This window comes from Calliopsis andreniformis, unplaced genomic scaffold (assembly GCF_051401765.1).
Source record: "Calliopsis andreniformis isolate RMS-2024a unplaced genomic scaffold, iyCalAndr_principal scaffold0048, whole genome shotgun sequence".
Classification (NCBI taxonomy): domain Eukaryota; kingdom Metazoa; phylum Arthropoda; class Insecta; order Hymenoptera; family Andrenidae; genus Calliopsis; species Calliopsis andreniformis.
In genome coordinates, this window is record NW_027480457.1 from 3,183,941 (window position 1) to 3,203,525 (window position 19,585).

The 19,585-nt window shown below is 42.3% G+C and overlaps 1 protein-coding gene across 3 annotated transcripts in view; it reads left to right on the forward strand.

The window, feature by feature from the left end:
* The window catches only part of Cher (filamin A protein cher), a 206,614-nt gene that overhangs the window by 63,247 nt on the left and 123,782 nt on the right, over positions 1–19,585 (forward strand). For all 3 annotated transcript variants that reach the window (XM_076391756.1, XM_076391755.1, XM_076391757.1), the window contains exon 10: positions 11,680–12,067. In XM_076391756.1, the coding sequence (XP_076247871.1) occupies positions 11,680–12,067 (388 nt within the window). The remainder of the gene's footprint in view (positions 1–11,679; positions 12,068–19,585) is intronic.

Here is a 19,585-nt window from a genome sequence, read left to right on the forward strand (position 1 = left end):
CGTAGCCAGAACCAAGTACATATTATTGCGATCTCGACTCACCCGGGTCTCGTTGACTCTCTTCGCCTGGAAACAAAACTTGTCCAGATGTCCGCGCTTGCTGCAAGTCCGGCAGATGACTGGGGTTTTCGGGCATCGCGTCGAGAAGTGACCTGCGTCCCCGCAATTAAAGCAGGTAACTGACGGTCGCTGTCGTCCTTCCCGCGCCATTGGAGGAGTAACAGCTGTCGACGTCGACGCCGCCGGTTCGGGTCGTCTTGTGACCAGCCCTCGGTGGAACACCGTCGGTCGCTGTGGCACCACCTTGGTCAGCGGCACCCGTGGCATCGACCCCATCTCGTTCATAACGGCATACAATTGGTTGACGTCGTCGTACCGGTTGGAGCGAACTGTCCGTTCGATGCTCTCATCCCCAGTGCAACCTATGATCGCATCCTCCAGATACGCGTCCGGGATTTCCAAGTTCAGGGCCTTCAACTTCGACAATTTTTCGAAGCAATAATCTCCCAGCTTCTGTCCGGGCGCCGCCACGTACGTAGCCGCCTCCTTCAATAGTCGCGCGAACGGCAGCGGTCGTTTAAATCGTCCGACCAGCAGTGTCTTGAACCATCTCCACGTGTGATCGTTCTTCAGCTCGTCATCGAACACCCGCCGGGCATACCCTTTCAAATTACGAGCGATGATAATCATGATGTTATCGTCGCTCCACGTATAACGGCGCGCGAGTCGATCAACCTGTCGCACCTACTGTTCGATATCCGCGTCGTCTCGCGACGGATCGAATTTCGGGACCGTAAATTCGTCATTCACGGGCCTTCCCTGGACATTTTTCAGCTCGCGCTTCAGGCGCTTCACCGTCGCGCGCAGATCTTCCGATGCGGAACTGTCATCCGAGTGGTCCCGGCGGCGCATGTGAGCACGCGACCAGCTTCGTGCACGACCCCTCACACGATCCGTCGAATGGTCTCGCGATTGACTTCTGCCTTGATCTCGCGACCCTTCTCCTTCATGACGTCGCGAGCGATCCCTCGAATGATCGCGCAACTGATCGTCTTTGCGACGTTGTGGGCGATCCCTTGAGCGATCGTGCGAGTGCTCGCGCACCCGCCCGTCCGAGCTATCGCGCGACCGGCCTCGATTGTTCACGTTTGCGCGAACGTCCCCGTGAACAATCTCGCGAGTGCCGTCGCGGTTTCGCCTTTGATCGGCCCATAGTTCACTGGCACTACAACACCGTCACACAGGCACAATTTGCGAACAACGTCAAACTGCACAACCGCGTTCACTCTGGAGTGCGCGTAACTCGCGCCAACACACCACTGCACGCGGGCAATGTGCAATCCTACTTCTGACTTGTAAGAATAAACGTAAGAAATGATACAAAGAATGTGTTCTATGAAAGTGAAGATTTATTCTTCCTTCGGGTTGAGACAGTTCGCTGTCACGTCTTGTCGCTCTCCAACGCAAACCAAGACTGTCCCCAATTAGCAGGGCCTGGCGTCCTGCTGTTTACGCCCTGCTATCGCCTCGTCCAGTGTTCCTGGAACGCTCCACTACACCCTCCTCGGTTGTATATACAACCCGCGTCGAATTTCCCAACACTAGGTTATAACAGCTAGTTCAGACAATACAGTTATTTTGATCAATTCGGTAATTCTGCTGAATTAAACACCTAAATATTACCTGATTGATTACTTTGATCAGATGAATTGTTCGTCGTCCAGCGCGATTCGGTTGTTTCTCGCCGGGGACAACTGAAAATCCTATGAACTTCAACAAGAACAGCATCACCCATATTTGGGTAACGGGGCCCCCACGAAAGCATATTCGTCACCCAGATATGGGCAACGTGGCGACGAACGTACTAAATTCGCTGATCGCAGGTCGCTCTATATTCGTCAGCGTATTGGCAACGAGTGCCGACGCTCGACACGCTCGCATGCGACCCCCCCCTGATACGCAGCACGTCCCTCCCCTGCGCAAGCGCTACAGCCCCTCGGCGTACTTGTTCTGGTCCAGGCGCGTATGCGAGGAACGGAGCCCCCGAGGCAGGCTGCTCCTCTCTGGCGACGATCCGCATTTCCTCGGCATCGTGGAGACTTCCCCGGGACTTCCTACGGCTTCTGCCGTGTGGGTAACGATCTCTGTCCTCCGCGGAGGAGGCAAGTCCTTTAATTTCGGGCTAGAGGGCCCCTGTACCATACGGTGTTGATACGGCCCCTGAATCCGGAAACTGCACGGTTGGGGGACGGGGACACCCTCGGGATCCCTCAGGTTCTTCTTAGCAGCGAATCGAATTCACGATATTTTCCTCCAGGAGGTGTCTCTCGACACGTGTTCCGCAAGGGAGCTGTACGTGTCGTTTAATGATAGTTCGCTGCTCGATTTCGCGGATCCATCGAACATGACGCTAACCTTCGTTGTGGTGCTCGTCGCTTTTATGACAGCATGGCGAGACAGGTAGAAACCCTCGTGGTTCTACCTCACTCAGGTGTCCTAGTTCGAGATATTCCTTGATGACCTTGAAATATTCGCATTTTAATTCCAGATTTCGGTTGAATTTACGTTCGAGGGAAAGAAGGCGATTCAAAGCGCGTGATCGCGATTCGCCAATTTGCGTCTTCTTCCCGTTAAATGGCAGCGTGACGATATAACGACCGGTTTTATCTCACGTGACGTGATCCTGGAAATGTTGTTCGCACTTCCGTTCTTCGGCCGAATAGTGTCGCGTCTGAGGGCCCTCTTCCAACTCCCAGAATTTTTGCAATTCAAAATTAGGGGTGGTGAGTAACGTCCGGTGTCCTCTTGAAGTTGCCGGTGTTGAGACACTCCCCCCGATGATCTATCCAAACTGAGTTTTTTGAAGGACCAGATCGGGTCTACTGCGAGGAGAGTGGTCAATGCTAAGCGACCACCAATGCAGGGCCGGTACCGATTAGCATGTCCACCTTCGCCGGTCGATGGAATTGTGGATCCGCGAGTCCGATGTTTGCCGGTATCAGAATCTTTGAACGGTCGATTTGAACATCCGGTGTCGGTCCAGCAATGCGAGGAATGGTAAAGAACGTTAAATCCCTCTTATAATTTGAGATCCGCGACTTGATGGTAGTTGAGACCAGTTTCTTCGAAACTGTCTTTAACTGGTTCAACGCCTCGATCGTCGTCGTGTTCTTCTTAATCGGAAGCCGTAATTTCGTTGCCAGGTCGTCGGTTATAAAATTCGCACTCGAACACGTGTCAATTAGGGTCCTACATTTGATCGCGTTTAGCTCCCGATCAAGTACTTCGACAATCACGGTAGCCATCAATTCGATTGTAAGCCAATTGACGACGGACTTCGCGACCCTTTGCGGTTCGAGGTTCCGGGATTCCGGCTGAAGTTACGATGATGTTTTCGGATGCGATTCCTGGTGCACCTTCGTGTTGTGACGCTGGTTACAAACGCGTCACCTTCCGGCCTTACAATCCTCCGTAGGATGATTAGATTCTAACCCATTGAGGCGTAGGTGTGCTTTGCGTGCGATCTCGATACGACTCGGTACCGTGAGTTCGAAAAACGAAGGGCACTGGTACACCGGGTGTGCTCCTTCACAGACCGGGCATTTCGATTCGGTGTGTCCCGTTCTTTTCGCTGATCCTTGCGACGGCGGTGTGGATCGACGTTGAGCGCGCAGAGATGCCTCCGACTGCGAAGGCGCATTTCACGAGGTATTCGTTACGTAAACCTAGCGTTTTTGCGGCTGCGGCGCTTGACTACGTTGATGATTCGTCTGATTTCGCGTCGGTGTCGATCGAGTTTTACCGACGGAGTCACTATACGATAACGCATGCGTTTTTACCGTCTCGTAGTCCTTCGATTGGTGGGATGCGTTATGTAAAAACTTAAAAAGATCGTCAATCTTTGGCACCTCGGTATCCGATAAGGTGCATTCCCACGATTTTCGAAATGAGAATGCTCGCTACGAGGTCGTTGGCGATGTCTTCTGGTGATCGACCGAGAGCTTGCAACGACCTGAGATGCCGCTGCATATGGTTTGCCAGATCGCGTATCGACTCTGATGAGTCGTCTGACATCGCGGGGGTATCGCGCAAGAGAGAAGCGTGTCGCAATACAAGCGCGCGTTTATTATCATACATTTCGTTTAAATGTTTACACGCGGCTTCGTAATTGTCGTCCGTAATGCTGAAGGACTCGATCGCAGCTTTGGCTTTTCCGGACAGCGATAAACGTAGGTAATGTAGTTTCTGGATTTTACTTAATCCAGGTTGCGTGTGAATTAAGGTGTGAAACGCATCCTTGAACGTAATCCACGTTTCGAGGCGGCCATCGAATTTCGATAAATCGATCTGCGGCGAATTGACCGATAGCGCGAACGGTGACGATGGTAACGTTGTAGAATTGTTGTTCGTGGAGGCTGCGTTCCACGCATTTCTGTTTTTTCGAGCAGTACGACCCCTGTGGCCATAACGTCGTCGTAATGATCCGCGGTCGTTTGGCGTTCGCTTTCCGCTTCCTCAAAGATTCCAGTCGACCCAATTCGTCTTGGATGCGATTGAAAGTGGCGAATTGGTTACGTACTCGTTCCATTCGATCCCGCAATTTGGCGCGTTCCCTTGGAGAATCCACGTATGCTTTGAAAGACCGTCGCTTGTGTTTCAAGTCACGAATGCGCGCGACGGAGTGATCGGATGTGATGGGGGAATCGATTGCCATCTTTTAACAGCGCGGCAGATTGAACGAAGTGGAAGGAAAGTTTTGTATAGGGATTGACTGGCAAATCTCAAATAACAAGCCTACCTTTCGCTGGATTTCACGATGTCGATGAGAACCGTCCGCTGTCCTGGATGAGTGAGCTCCAGTGGATGGTGGCTGCTGTTCTCCAATTGATGTCCTCGGAAGCTCGTCTCGTCCTCGTTGCTTCCTTTGATCGCACGATAATTGGATCCGCGCGTGGCATTATAACCTGTTCGTGCACTACACTCCGTCGATCGTGGGTTTGTAAATGGCACTATAGTTGTCCGTAGATCGCGGATCTAGCTCGAAGGACCATAAAAAATGTTGTCGAACCGAACGATGTCCGTAGCAACGCTTTATTTCGCGAATTTAATATTGAAATAACTGATTCAATTCTATCACGAACGCTAGATAGAGAGACGAAAACTAAGTGGCAAAACCTCTCGGTTGTAAGTCTTCGAAGTTTCTGTTCGCTCCCGTGTCGTGCTCCCTTTTCGCTTTTTCGCGTCAGAAGGATCACGCTGATTGGTTTTCTTACGAACGCTAATTTTCCAATTAGAGTGTCCCTTGGTATCGCACCCGCCCTTCCTTACGCCCGTTGCGCGATTTTTCTTAAGAGAGGGAGGGCGATACTTGATGTATGCGAGAGAACCTCGAATGTCCGGTGACGTCGGGATTTTTCCGTCCAGGTTGACCCTCGAGGCCCAAGTACAGTTAGATGACCGCGGTCGAAACACCCTTCGGGAAAACCCAGTTTATGACATGGTTTTAACTATTGAGAACGAAGCGAAAATTAAAGATTCTAAATCCATTGTACGAAAAGGTAAACTACTATTACTGGCAATATTAAAGTGTTAAACTCAAAAATAGCTTTCCGTTGCGAACCGTCATAAACTAATTTTCGAAATCCTCGTACAACGTGTTTCTCGGTACGGAACAGATGTTTTCTGAGTGTTGTGTGTGTTTTCTATCTTATGAGATAGATGAACTTACACTTCGCACGCCGAATTGACCTTGTGCGAATACTTTTAGTTCGATAGTGGACTGTATAAATTGTTGTTGTAGCGATTCAAAGCCTTTTCTCTAATGAACTTTATTCTGGTTTGTCGGACAAATACGAAGCAAAAATCACCAATTCTCGCGGCAGTCTTCATATTTATACGTTAGGTTGTGCTGTTTCAAATTAAGCGTACATCTCATTGGTCCTTGTAAAAAAGAGGGGGTAACAAGAAAACAGAGTTCAAACGGAGTGGGGTTGACAGAATTAAGCTAGAAGTGGGAATTTCTGGGTTTTTCCAACGGTCATCGGAAGTTACCGACTGCATCCCCGATGACCCACGCCGCTAATCCGACTAATGATTTATAGCTAGCAATAAAAAACCAAGGAGCACCTCGACTTGGAGTGAACATATGGAAAACATAAAAATTATGACTAAATTCAAACCCTGGTACAACGTGTCGACAGCTAATAAACTAAATTTTGGCAAGTAACGGTTCCTTGGATATTTACTGCTGCTACGACAAATAATGTAAGAGGGTTCGCTACGCGACACTGAGAGATTTTCCTGCGTCGAGCTGCCGTGAGATTGACGCAGGACGGCCTGATAACTTCGCCGTATCTGCCCAGCAAGTCGTTCGACAAAAGGACAAATTATCCGGATGGCCGCCAGGCATTTTCGTGCCAACTACAACGAAAAGCTAACGACGATATGCGACCCTTACAGTGCAGGTAAGGCGGCAATCCTCGGCTAGCTCGGCGGAAGAGAAAGGGTCGTGGTCCGGACACGCAGAGAAATCGAGTCTTCACGGCAAGGCAGAGACGAAACGGTTATTATCTTCCACAGATGTTTATTAGATTTTCGGTACCGTGCAGGCGGCACGGTTACGGAAAATTACAGGTGGTCGGTACAGAAACAAACACGTGTCCTAACAATTTCGGCACACGCGGACTCACTCATTACAAGAGTTGTGTCGATCGTAATGACACCGGAATAAACGATCCAATTCAATAAATCCCACAATACCACGATATCAGAGACGCCCTGGAGGAAACCCGAATCGCGCCTAGCACTAACGGCACTCCGTGCCCGGTAATTAGAGACCAAGGTAATTTAAGCAGCTTACCCTAATTCTTCGCAGTCCTATTCCGCTGTGGTTTCGGCAACGAGTGAGGACACTTAGCACGCGCGCATGCGACCCCCCGATTCGCGGCACGTCTCTCCCCCACGCAAGCGCTATAGCCTCTTTGCGTGCTCGCTCTGGCTCAGGCGCGTATGTGAGGAGCGAGGCTCCGATCCTCCCGGCGACGATCCGTATTTGCTCGGCATCGTGGAGACTTCCCCAGGACTTCCTATGGCTCCTGCCGCCTGGACAACGACCTCCGGGCTCGCTTCCACCCTCGCCTTCCGCTTGAGCCTTTGTAGAAGGGCAGCACCGAGGGACTACCCCTCAGCTGGTTGGTAGATATTCCTCAGGCTCTCTGGTCCACTGAGGAGGCGGCAAGTCCCTCAACTCCGAGTGTGGAAGCCCCTGTTCCACCCGGTGTAGATACGGCGCCTGAATCTGGAAACTGCACGGCCAGGGGACGGGGACGGCCTCAGGGTCCCTCAGGTCTCTTCTACGGCCCTGAAACGTCGTGCGCGCTCCGCACGGAGGCACCCGAAATTAGGGACGATTCTCAATTTACGATATTTTCCCCCAGGAGACGTCTCTCGACATGTGTTCCGCAAGGGGGCCGTACGGTCCTTCTTTTCGTTAACTTTTCGTAATTCCGCAAATGGGAACGGTGCCATGCGCAACGTAACAATACATACTTGCACCTTTTCAGCACGCATGCGCCACTTTAGTAGATACTTTTTGGCTACATTCGTCTATTGCTATATATGGAAAATTCGTAGTGGAGTGTATTAGATAGAAATCTGTGGTAAAATCACTGATTCAGTCACTTTTTTACATTCAATTTTGTCGAAGACCAGAACAGTATTCATATTCGTACCATATTGAAGTGATTTGATGATAAAAGCGAATCGGTGTCTGATAGTGGGGTCAGTCAGTCAATTAATTTTTCTATTCATTATAGCAATATCAGTAATATTGCTGCGGCGGGAAGCCGCCAACGTCCGGCTCGCCTGAGCCGAGTTTTTCTCTGAAGTTGTCCAAAGTGGTTCGAAGTGCACAAGCTTTGTGCCTCAACAATGATTCTCAGAACAAATTTCCACGAGACTTCTTCTGGGACATGAACGATACTCGCGGTTCATGCGGTATTATGTGTAGTGAAAAGGCAAATTCTCATTAACTTGTTTGCCAAATCTGGGTATCACGAACCTTCTGATTAGATTCCGCTTGGTGCAATTCAGCCTAACTAAACTTGTCACTTTTTCACTGTGTTTTATCCATAACATGACCGAAAGTACAGCCAAGGCGAGAGTACTTTCTTGTCCTTATATTAGAAGGTTGTGAGCTCGGAAAGGACTCATTCGATAGAGGAAGGTTCAATGGAGAGCGCTCTAGTCATGATTTCGTCCAGAACAGTCTCTAAATTATATAAAAATGTTTCGATTCTACAGTTGTGAATTGTTGACTTTTTTGCTTTACTCTGAACACTCATATTGCTGAATATCAGCAGAATCTCACTAAACCATGATCAGAACGCTCTTCATTAAACGTTCCTGTATCGCATGAGCCTCTTCCCAGCTCAAAATCTTTTAATATAAGGACAAACAGAGTATATCCGTAGTAAGGCTGAATACATCAGCCTAGATATATATTCAATTTACAAAGATTTGAACAAAAATGAACTTCTAGAAATGTGTTTCGGAGATTACACACAAAATACTAATGAAAATTTTAGCGCGTTTATATGAAAAATAGACCCAAAACTATTGATTAGTAGTACAAGAACTGAATGAATTGCAACTTATATTGCTGTTTGTATTTTGAATAGAGATCGCATATCACTATTACAAATAATGAAAGCCCTGAACTTAATCATTGGCACATAAGTTATGACAATTTTCATGAAATTAGATAATGCGCGTAATATTATTATAGAATATAAAGCGCAATAATGTAGAACAGTGGCTGGAATAACAAAAAGGCAAAGCACGATTATTTCAGGAAGATGTTTCAACATCAAAGGAAGAGTTCTATTATGAATCACAATTGGCTGATTGGCAGAATAATAAAGAATATTGAAGTAACGTAAAAGAATACAGGCTTCTGAAACTCTATCTGCGTTTTCTTCGAAACTATATTTTTCGACCTGCTGTCAGTGATATCTTGATTACCGTTCAACCGATTTCTATGAAAAGTAAATATTCTTCAATAAAGTATCTGTCGTATGACGTATGATTTTTTAATATCGCAATTACTTTTTATGATATTAAAAGGACGTTGAATTAAAATCTTAATTTTTCTCTAAAATAATATTTCTATAACTTTTGGAATTTCAAAAATTCCTTATGTTATGCCGTAGTACTTTCTAAAGTTTATTATACGTGCTACTGTACTGTAAAAGCTCAATTGAATGAAGCGTATATTTTCGTTACAAGTTTGTAAATATTGCCCCTGTTTCAACAGTGCCAAGGTGGCATAACCCTATAAACATCAAAATTATACAATTGATTCAAAGAACTATTGAAGTATAAATTACAAATTATTTAAATAATAACAACGCAATCGTTTAATGCAAGTAACACATAATTATCTTTTAAACTATTGTAATTACTCAAGTAAGATAACTTTCATTAAGTAAGACTACGTTTTATGTCAATATTATATATTTAGAAAATCATTTTTTTCCAAATTCATAAATAGTTTTTTGCTTTTTCTGAAAAATATACTTTTTTGAGTTACGTCACTTTCGAAATACATGTGCGATATGTTACAATTCTATACGTGAATCTTATCACGAAAAGTTCATTCACATGACGATACTTGTCTTGCGATACGCGTCCAGTACAAGTCAAAAATGCATCACGTAACACGTATGCAATACGCGTTCGACCGATCGAGGATAGTATCACGATTCTGTATCTCACGAAAATCATCGCCTGATCAGTTGACATCATAAACATGTCACGATACACGTATCTCTGTGGAAAACAGCTCTAAGTGTTGTTTTTGGACATCCAATTAGGAAACATTTTAAAAACAACAATTTTGTGTTAGCGTTAAGCAAACTTAAAATAAAAGCCTGATAAACGTCTGAAAACGTACACTTTCCTTTATACAAGTATTATGTTATGAGTCCTCGACGACTGGCACGCAACTCCGTGGTTTCCAATCCACCGGGATCCTGCACGCTCAAAGTTCACGACCTAATATAACAAAAACACCGTGTGCACAACAATCGTTTAATTACAATTTGTACACTTCGTAGTACAATCACAAATACGAGAACGGCCACAGCGTCTGTCAACGATTGAGGTCGCCAGTTGGTAAAGGAAGTACAGGGTGTAATATGTATAGATTTCAATATTTTAAGGGATGGTAAAGTACCCCAATTTGATCACAAAATGTTCTATAGCACAGTGTCCGAGCTGCTTCCGTTTTACAGTGTGGCGGCGACAGACCGACGCCACGTTGCCTTCGAATGTTTAGATTAAGATTTGGAATGAACGACTGAATGTTAGCGGAGTGTATAAGGTTCGAGAGGATGTTTGGAAGTGTGTATTGAGTGTCGCGTAGAGTTTAGAGTGCAAGCGAATCAATGAGAAAGAGAAGAGAATGACTGTGGAGAATGCGTCAGTGAGTGAATGAAAGAAAAAAGTTAGTCTGATTTTGAGAGGCGTAACGAGCGGACACGCAGACATCGCTAGTCTCGATACAGCTCGAATAAACGGCACCAAATTCCACCCAGTTTATTACTTTCCGTCACTACCATCATCATCGACATCCTCACCAAAACAGTAATAGAGTTTTAAAGTTAACATGTCTGTACGATAAACTAACAATCGGAAGATTTTGTAATTTTGGAAATACTTCGATGGGAAAAGATAGTCCTTTGTTATATCTTTTATTGTTCAATTTTTATAAAAGTTTGAAGATTGGAAGCACTTGAGGAAAGAAATGTACGTAACACACAGATAAATTGTAGACCAAATGGCAACTACCGGCAGTTAACTGTTCAAGATAACACAGTAACCAAAGTAACAGAGACCGTTTACAATAGAGGTTTTATTGAAGGATTTGTGTATATGAGGGGCTTAAGACATATTAAGGGCCTTCCGAAAAAAACATAACCTTCTCAAGCAACCGACTGATCTCGTTCAACGGATTTTTTCAGCGAATTTATCTTATTGATATCCACAAGTTATTCTTCGTTTCAAAACACAGTGTTAACGCTAAAATAAGCGATGAATTTTTCCTCCACCGTGGGCACCTTTCTAAAGTTCGCTTCCCATTGCTGTAAGTTTTGGTCGCGAGCGCGTTCGTCATCCACTTGAAACTGTCAACTCTACGAGCAGGAGCGTCTGAAGTACCCAGCGAGCCTGCACCGTGATCTGCTTAATCACCAAACGAGCCCGGCAGACCCAAAGCGACCATGCACCGCGATCGCTACTGGAATCGGTAGTGGGAATGTCTTTTCAAACAAAATTCGCTGAGCACGCACAATTTATGACCGAACAAACCCGTTACAGCAATGGAAAGCGACCTTAACGGTTTATGGGTAACAAACGGACTACGGACCGCCAGTTCGTAACTCCTGCTTTAAAGCATTATTACTGTAATACTATGTTATAGGACATTTTGTTATCCAATTGAGTTACCTTACCACCTCGTAAAATATTGAAACGTACACTTCTTACATCCAGTATAACCGTAACATTTCGGGAACCACGGACGTGTGGAGTCTGTGGTGCGAGTCGGTCGTCAGCGGTTCACTATACTTTCAGAAATAATCTACAATTTATTTTGGATTATATTATTATTCTTACTTTTAGGTCAATTATGGCGGAGTAGCAACAAAAGAGTCCCCTTATAGAATGAAAATAGAAGCAGCTTTAAATCCTGCTAAAGTATTAACCTTCGGTCCTGGACTTGAAAAAGATGTGAAATCGAATGTTCCCACTCTTTTTCACGTTGATTGTCGAGAAGCTGGTCCAGGAAACCTTGGTATAAGCATAAGAAATTCTGAAGGAAGGGAAGTTCCATTTTCATTGACAGATAACGAGGATGGCACATACCATGTTACTTACGTACCACCTCAACCAGGAGTTCATTTAATAGATATAAACTACGGTGGATTAAATGTTCCTCAATCTCCTATAAAGGTCAACGTCCAGCCACGTGTAGATGTCTCCAAGATTAAAGTTGATGGTCTTGCCCGAAGTAAGTGCAATGTAGTTTTGTGTTAATATTTGTGTCTTTATATACAAAGTGTTTCGTCATCACAGGTATTTGCAAAACAATTGGTTGAAAATATAGAATAAAACTTTTTGATCGTGTGCTTCATTTTGAAGAACTTTACTTTGAATTTCGGATCAGCTATTCATGTAAGGATGTACTGTAGTGCCTCGATACGAGCCCAATTTTCAGCTTGTGTTATGAATCCATCGTTATTTCCACTACTTTGATTGTAGTTTATCGCCGCAAGAACGACAATAAATTTTATTCGACACAGTAACAGCGACGTCTTTGTAACAGTAACCAGAGTGGGATACTTTTCTCTCACTTTACAGTACTTTTGTATTCTGTATATGCATAATCTTCCGAAATCTTCCGATTTCAGTAATCTTCACCCACTGTATTCATTCACTTGTATTCCCTGCCTCCTGCCCGTCCCCCTCTCCACCTCCCCCTCTTTCTCTCCCGGTTTGTTCCCCCGAATTGTGGACTTGTATCGAGGTAATGCTGTAAACCTAATTCGTTATGATACAAATTATATAATATTCAAAGCTACATTTTTTTATATACTTACATATGTTTGCAAATGTAGTTTCGTAATTTTACCTTAAATTGTCCCAAGTCGTTTCTCATACATAAAAAGGGAAAACGATAATGAATATTGCATGTGAATGCATATACTTGAATGCTATCTATTGGCGCTATCTACTAATCCTATGCATTTTGATGTGGACGCAAAATGACACTGTTCATTAATAATAATATCCACAGAAAGTATAATTTTTTAATACTAAGAAATAATGTTTAACTTGAGAACCATTTAAATCGAGTATAATACATTCAGATTATTCAGTGAATATCAAACACCGTAGACTCATAATGCCCCTCATGATACTAATAAGCCACCGTTTTCTCTCGCGCTGGTTCTCCTTCTACGTTGCCCTGCGTGAGCACACGTGCTGCGTCACAAACACACGACACGTATACTTCTTACAACAATTCACTAGCCGCGAAGTACAGCCGGCTTTATATCTTCTCATTTTTTGACTTGCATACAAGCATTAGCAAAATCATTGTTTAACCCGGAAGAACCATACGTAAAAGAGAGTTGCGAACATTTGGAGTTTGTCACTAGCCTGTTGTCACTGTTCCGGTAGATCAGTGTGAAGGATATAAACTAATTGTCATGTTCCAATTAGTGCGGTAAATAAGCAAACGCAATTGTGAAAATATATTCCAGTATTTATAGTTAATTTTCACCGTGTCACCAAATAATCACTTTCACCGTGTGCGATAAGGATAAGCTGATTCACTTGATGATCATGTGTAATACAGAAATGTAGGAGATTAACAAACTTGCAACAGATATACATCTTCTGGAGATTTGAGGCTTTTACGGTTCGGTATCATGCAGTTTTCACTATAAGTCGTGTCCTTTTGGAAACAATTTCCCAAGTTTTCACAAGGATTGTAGCTACATATTATCTGAGGAAGTCAAATGACACACTGATACTGGCGTATACCTTCTGTTGATTTTAGTGTACTTGCTTATATTCCAGTTCATTCCTCAACAAAGAAGTCTGTTAAGTTTTCTTGGCCAATTGGACAATTAAAAACTGGGAGGAAGTTCATTACGTTTGCATGATATCCTGTATCCCTATTGATGTTTTTACGCTGTCGCAACATCTTTGGCGTTACCCTCTATTTTCTGGGAAATTATCCTTTCGAATTAACAACTATCTTCGATCTGTAGACTTCTAGAAGCGATAATTAGGGAAGTAACGGCATTGCAGAATTTCCATGTTCCCCAATCGAGTGTCAAAATATATCGAGAACAAACTACACTTTCGTCACATTTTCTTCAGCTCCTGCAGCGCAAGGTCTTGGGAAGGAGATCAACTTTTACAATCTCGTGGCCATCTAAAAATGCCTTATTGCACATAAAAACCTGTGCCCAGGATAGAATATGATTTGTATGAGCCTACTTCAACTTGTTGAATGTTATTGTTGCATTGTCTTGAAATTTATTTTATCTTCGTGATACGTTAAGGCTACACTCGCTCTCGCGTGTACACTATGCAACTTGCAAAATCGCACCTGCTAACGTTATAGAATTAAAATTGCCGTTAAGGGTAGAATGGAGATGGATTTTTCGATTGGTGACGTCGCGTTGCTACAATATTGTCACTTCTTATAAAACGAGTTCGGTTTCATTACAGACTGAAGATAAACGAATGTTTAAGCCGTTCGTTACTGTCAGCAAAACTATAGGATTAGGGATATTAAATGTACAGGGTGGTAGTAACTAGTGCCACGAACGAGTTGAAGTCAACTGACGACAGTAACTCCGAGCAACCCCTTTTATCCTCAGTCGTAAACAACCCAGCTAATCGTTAATGCAGTATAAGGGGAGGGGGTTTCCTCTGGCCTGGAGCGACGGTTTTGGGCACGGGCGATTCGTTTTCGGCAAAATTGGCAACATTACTGTGGTAGATTAGGAGAAGAATTCACAATGTATATTTTCTTTTTTGTATTTTGTACAAGGAAATTGTAAACTCTCATTTTGATAAACTTGAAGAACTGACTTCATTTGTTCCCATAATTATGGGATAGAAAATGATTACTGGCATGCGTAAAATATGAGTAAAATAAAAATATATAAATCAGAATCGGTAAACCACGCATACATGCGATGATGTTGAAAGTATTACCCAAAGAAGGCATTATGCAAGCTAACTCGTATTTGTCACCTAGTTTATAATAAAACAGATAATAGGTGATGTTATCCAAACATGATTCGGTGTACCACGTAACTGATATACACATATACGCGTATACATACTATATGTATTATATTACTACTAACTACGCTAACACATACATAGACCACAGAGTCAGTGTATTAAGTTACACGAAAAAAAGTAGATTGAACATGGCTCTGGGGTTCAAATACATATACTGTCATGTATTTTCTCCGTGTCGAGCTGCCGTGTGATCGAGGCAGGGATACATGTAACTCCGCCGTATTTGTCCTGCAAATCACTCGGCAAAAGGACTTTCGTCCGGATGGGCTCCAGGCACTTTTTGTGGCAGTTAGACTCGGAAAATTTACACCAACTCGTAGAGTAGGTGCAACAAAATGGTCGACTAGCTCCTGGTAAGGGAAAAATCGTGGGTCGGAAACATTGGGAAAGGCTAACCTTCACGACGCGCATGTTTATTACAAAATTGGGGCGTTAAGGCATGGCAAAGGAAGATTCAGGTGCAGCTGTTCAGCACGGTTACAGGTGGTCCACAAGGAAATATTACGACACGCGTTCGTGACAGTTGGCGCGGTGGACTCGTCTGATTGTGATATAATAATCAATGGTTTGTTCGGAAAGGCGCCCCTGAAAGAACCCGGATTATGCCCAGCACTACGGCACTCCGTGTCCAAAAATTAAGACCAGGATAGTGCAACTGTGCAACTCATCGTAATTACGCTGATTCGGCAATTCGCGATTATGGTTGCTTGCTGCCGCTTACGTTTCTCCCCTGCGCAAGCATGGCTGCCCCTCAGTCTACTCGCTACGGTCCAGGTGCGGATGCGAGGAACGGGGCCCATCGGACCGGTCGCTCCTCTCTGAATATGATCCTCGTTTCCTCGACATTATGGAGACTTCCCCAGGACTTCCTGTGGCTCCCACCGCTTGGGCAACGGCTTCCATGCTCTCTTCCACCCTCGCCTTCTCTTTGAGCCTTCTTAAAAGGGTGGCACCGCGGGACTATTCTTTGGCTCGTGTGCAACAGATTTTTCCTTGACTCATCCGGTTCTCCACGGGTGGGGAGCCCTTGTTCCATCCAGTGCTGATACGACGCCTGCATCCTGAAACTAACTGAGCCAGGGCACGGACACGGCTTCGGGATCCTCAGGTCCTTTGTATGGCCCTGAAACGTTGTGCGCGCTTGGCAAGGATGTACTCGAAATTAGTGGCGATTCTGATTTACGGTGTTTCCCCCAGGATGTGTTTCTCGGCACGAGTTTTGCGAAGGAGCCGTACGGTCCTTCTCACTTATGAAATTCATTATACCAGAGATGGTACTATGCGCAATGTCACATTACATACATTTACAAGGTTTAGGGAGAACTTTTTTAGCTTCTTTCATGAATCTACTCGCACGTTCATTTGCAATATAAGGATTTGCTTTGAGTTTCGTCATTGCATCTTTTATCGTTTGTAATGGTAACTTTTAAAATGCTGAAGAATCTAATCGCTTTCTGCAGTTGTCTTTAATTGCGCAGAAACTCTAGAAATATTCTAACGATTCTTGTTTCTAAGTTCCTCTCCATTCTGTGATTTATACTGATTATGAGTAAATTTGAAAATAAATTCGGGATGTATATTTTCAATGTTTTTATTTAATTTTAATTAAAAATCATGGAAACAATATAATGTTATAAATACAAAAATCTGTGAGAAAATCTAGAAATCACACAAAGCTGTAATTTTAAGATGACTGATGGTGAAGAATCAGGAACAAATTAGAATAAAGGAGCAGTGCCATTTTGCATATTTTGGAAAGTATAACATTTTAAAATACCGAGTGACTTTTCATGTACCTTCAGGTTAAAAATAGCTAAATTTGAGTTATAGTCGTTAATAACATTTTAAAGATTGAGATGCGTTGTATTTGATCTGATTATATTAGTAATATTAATAAGCCTCGCGGGAATGTGATATGACCCTCGGGAAATTTTGTAATAGTTTGAGGGATGAATTAAAAAGAGCTTAAATGATGATATTCTGTAGAATATTTCGTTTCAGAGCACTTGTTTATTAACAATAAATATGAAACCTTTAAATGTTGAAATGATGAAATGTATTGACACTTTTTTCCCTTTTGTTCTTGTTTTAGAGCCTGTGTCTCCTGTTTTATTGTTTTATTTTCTTCAATTAATTTTCTATTGCAGTAACCATTATGTCTGTCTCATTTCCTCTTTTCTTTTTCGTGAGTTTTCATTCTGAACACGTAACTAAGCTGATTACATCCTGGCCGTCCTACGATTCACTATTATGCTTTGATGTTGTGCATTACCTATTGTTTTAGAAATTGTTTACAATCTAACTCAAATTTTAAGTATTCTTTCAAGATAAAACAGTATTCGCATTTTTTAAAAGTTTGATATACAATGTCAAAGTTTGTTTTAAACTTATTATTCAGATAAGTGAAGGTAATCTCTGAAATCTCTTCGCCTATACTAAAACATACACATCATACAATGCTTTTTTGAAAATCATGCAAATTCTGTAAATAACAATACAAGATAGGTGAGTCACACTGTATACAGGGTGTTTTTAAACATATGGGTTATTTTAGAAAGACAGATACTAGACACGAAGGTGATAAAAAAGTTCGTATACACATGCGTCCAGAAACGCTCGGTATTTTAGTTATACACTATTTCATATTGCGCACGGCGTGATACTGCCTTAGAAACCTGTCACTGTGTGTCACTCACTCAAGCGGCCGAAATACCTCTGGACGTAGTAGGACCTTAAATAGGACAGCATACGATGCAGGCAAGAAAGGGGCCAGTATTTTACACAATACAAAATAGTATGTAATTAAAGAACTTGCGTTTTCGGGCATATTTACATTTGAATTTTTTTTATTATCTTTGTATCTAGAACCTATCCTTCAAAACTGTCTCACATTTTGCTTAGTTTTTCACGGGATTTGAGACAACGTTTTACGTAACACAAAATAGCATATAACTAAAAAACTAAGCATTTCCGGATATATGTTCATATGAACTTTTTTCCTTGCTATGTATGTAGAACGTATCCTTCAAAAATGTCCTACATGTTTGGAAACACCCTGTACAACTTTGATCATACAGGAAAGGAATTATTTAAAAGAGTCTGGAGACAATGTATAAATGTACTTCTTTGATTTTAATATCACTACAATTTTTATTATTATCGCGTTAGTTGCCTGATTAAGTACTATGCACTATCTATAAGAATTGTGTAAGAATGGAATAATGGATTGTATAGAATGCACTATGTAAGTTATGATTAGTATTATACACATTCTCTATTTTTATCTTTCAAATTTTCCTGATTGGACCTTAACGAATAATTGCAGATAGAATTATACTAAAAATTTTGCGTAACAAGTATAAATTTAAAAGTAGTGTAAGAGAATTTCGTAAACGAGTATTGTATTTCAGATTTTTATTTTCTTAACATCGTAGATCGGCTTTAATTTCTCAGATATAGAATAAAGTATATTTTTCTCTAAATCTGAAGACTTAAAACAGTGGACTTATCGATGAACTGGATTTTTATAGATTTTAGTGATTTTTAACGTTCTCATGGTGGACAGTTTAGACAGCACACTACCGACTTTGCGTTCACTCGGCTGCATTTTGTTATTTTGCATTTCATTATACGGAATTTAACTGAAGATTTACGTTATATTATTTATAAATTATTTAGTATTTTTCATTTTTACAGGAAATGCAAAAATACAATTTTTTTCTTGCATGTTAATTGAATATGGGTGTTCATCAATAATTGCCATTTGAAATAACTACTAAACTGTTGCCTTTAAGAAAAAAGCGTCAAATGTATATTTTATAGTTTATTACGTGGAACACGGGTCATTCCACGCGAAATCGGGCACGTTTCGGAGCAAGTTCTTGTAATTTGCTCAAATTTGAATATGTTGTAGTCTTTAACGATATTTAAACGTACCCCAAAGGATTGGGGTCGCCCGCTGGAGTCGACTAGGCTGCCAGCGACGACGCGCCCGCCGTGGCAGTGCGACTCGACGCAGCGTCAACTTTCGGCAATTTTCACAGGGCCAATTTTAAAATGTCCATCTTTTTGAAAGTTTGTCCATCAAGGGGAAGGATCAAATTATATTTTCCTTTTTTTCAGATTTTTAAAATCGCGCATCATCTTAAAAACCTGCATTTGTTTAAAATAATTGCAAAAAAGATGATTAAAAAACATTTTTTTTTAAATGGAATAATTTTTTTTACAAACTTCAATATTTTCTCTATAAGCACCGTAAAGCTCATCTCCATCCGCTTACTAGTTCAATAGCTATAATTTAAAGAAAAAAGGTAGCACTTAACTTCAAACAGCTGTAAAATCGACAATTTTCAAAATTTTGAAAAATCCTTTGGGGTACGTTTAAATATCGTTAAAGACTACAACATATTCAAATTTGAGCAAATTACAAGAACTTGCTCCGAAACGTGCCCGATTTCGCGTGGAATGACCCATACATTAATGCGAAGCAAACAATTTTTTACTCAATTTCTCAAGATCATTTGAAAGTTACCTTATTTTTTTTATCAAATTGCTATGTTTTCGTTTTGCTACAATAGAAGAGTGTGAAAAAACGAATTTTATTCATTACAGTTTTTTTTACATATTATTCCTGTTCTTTTATTTACTTTGTCTACAGAATGTGTTCAAAATGTCTTCCTTCGGGTGCTAAACATTGGCG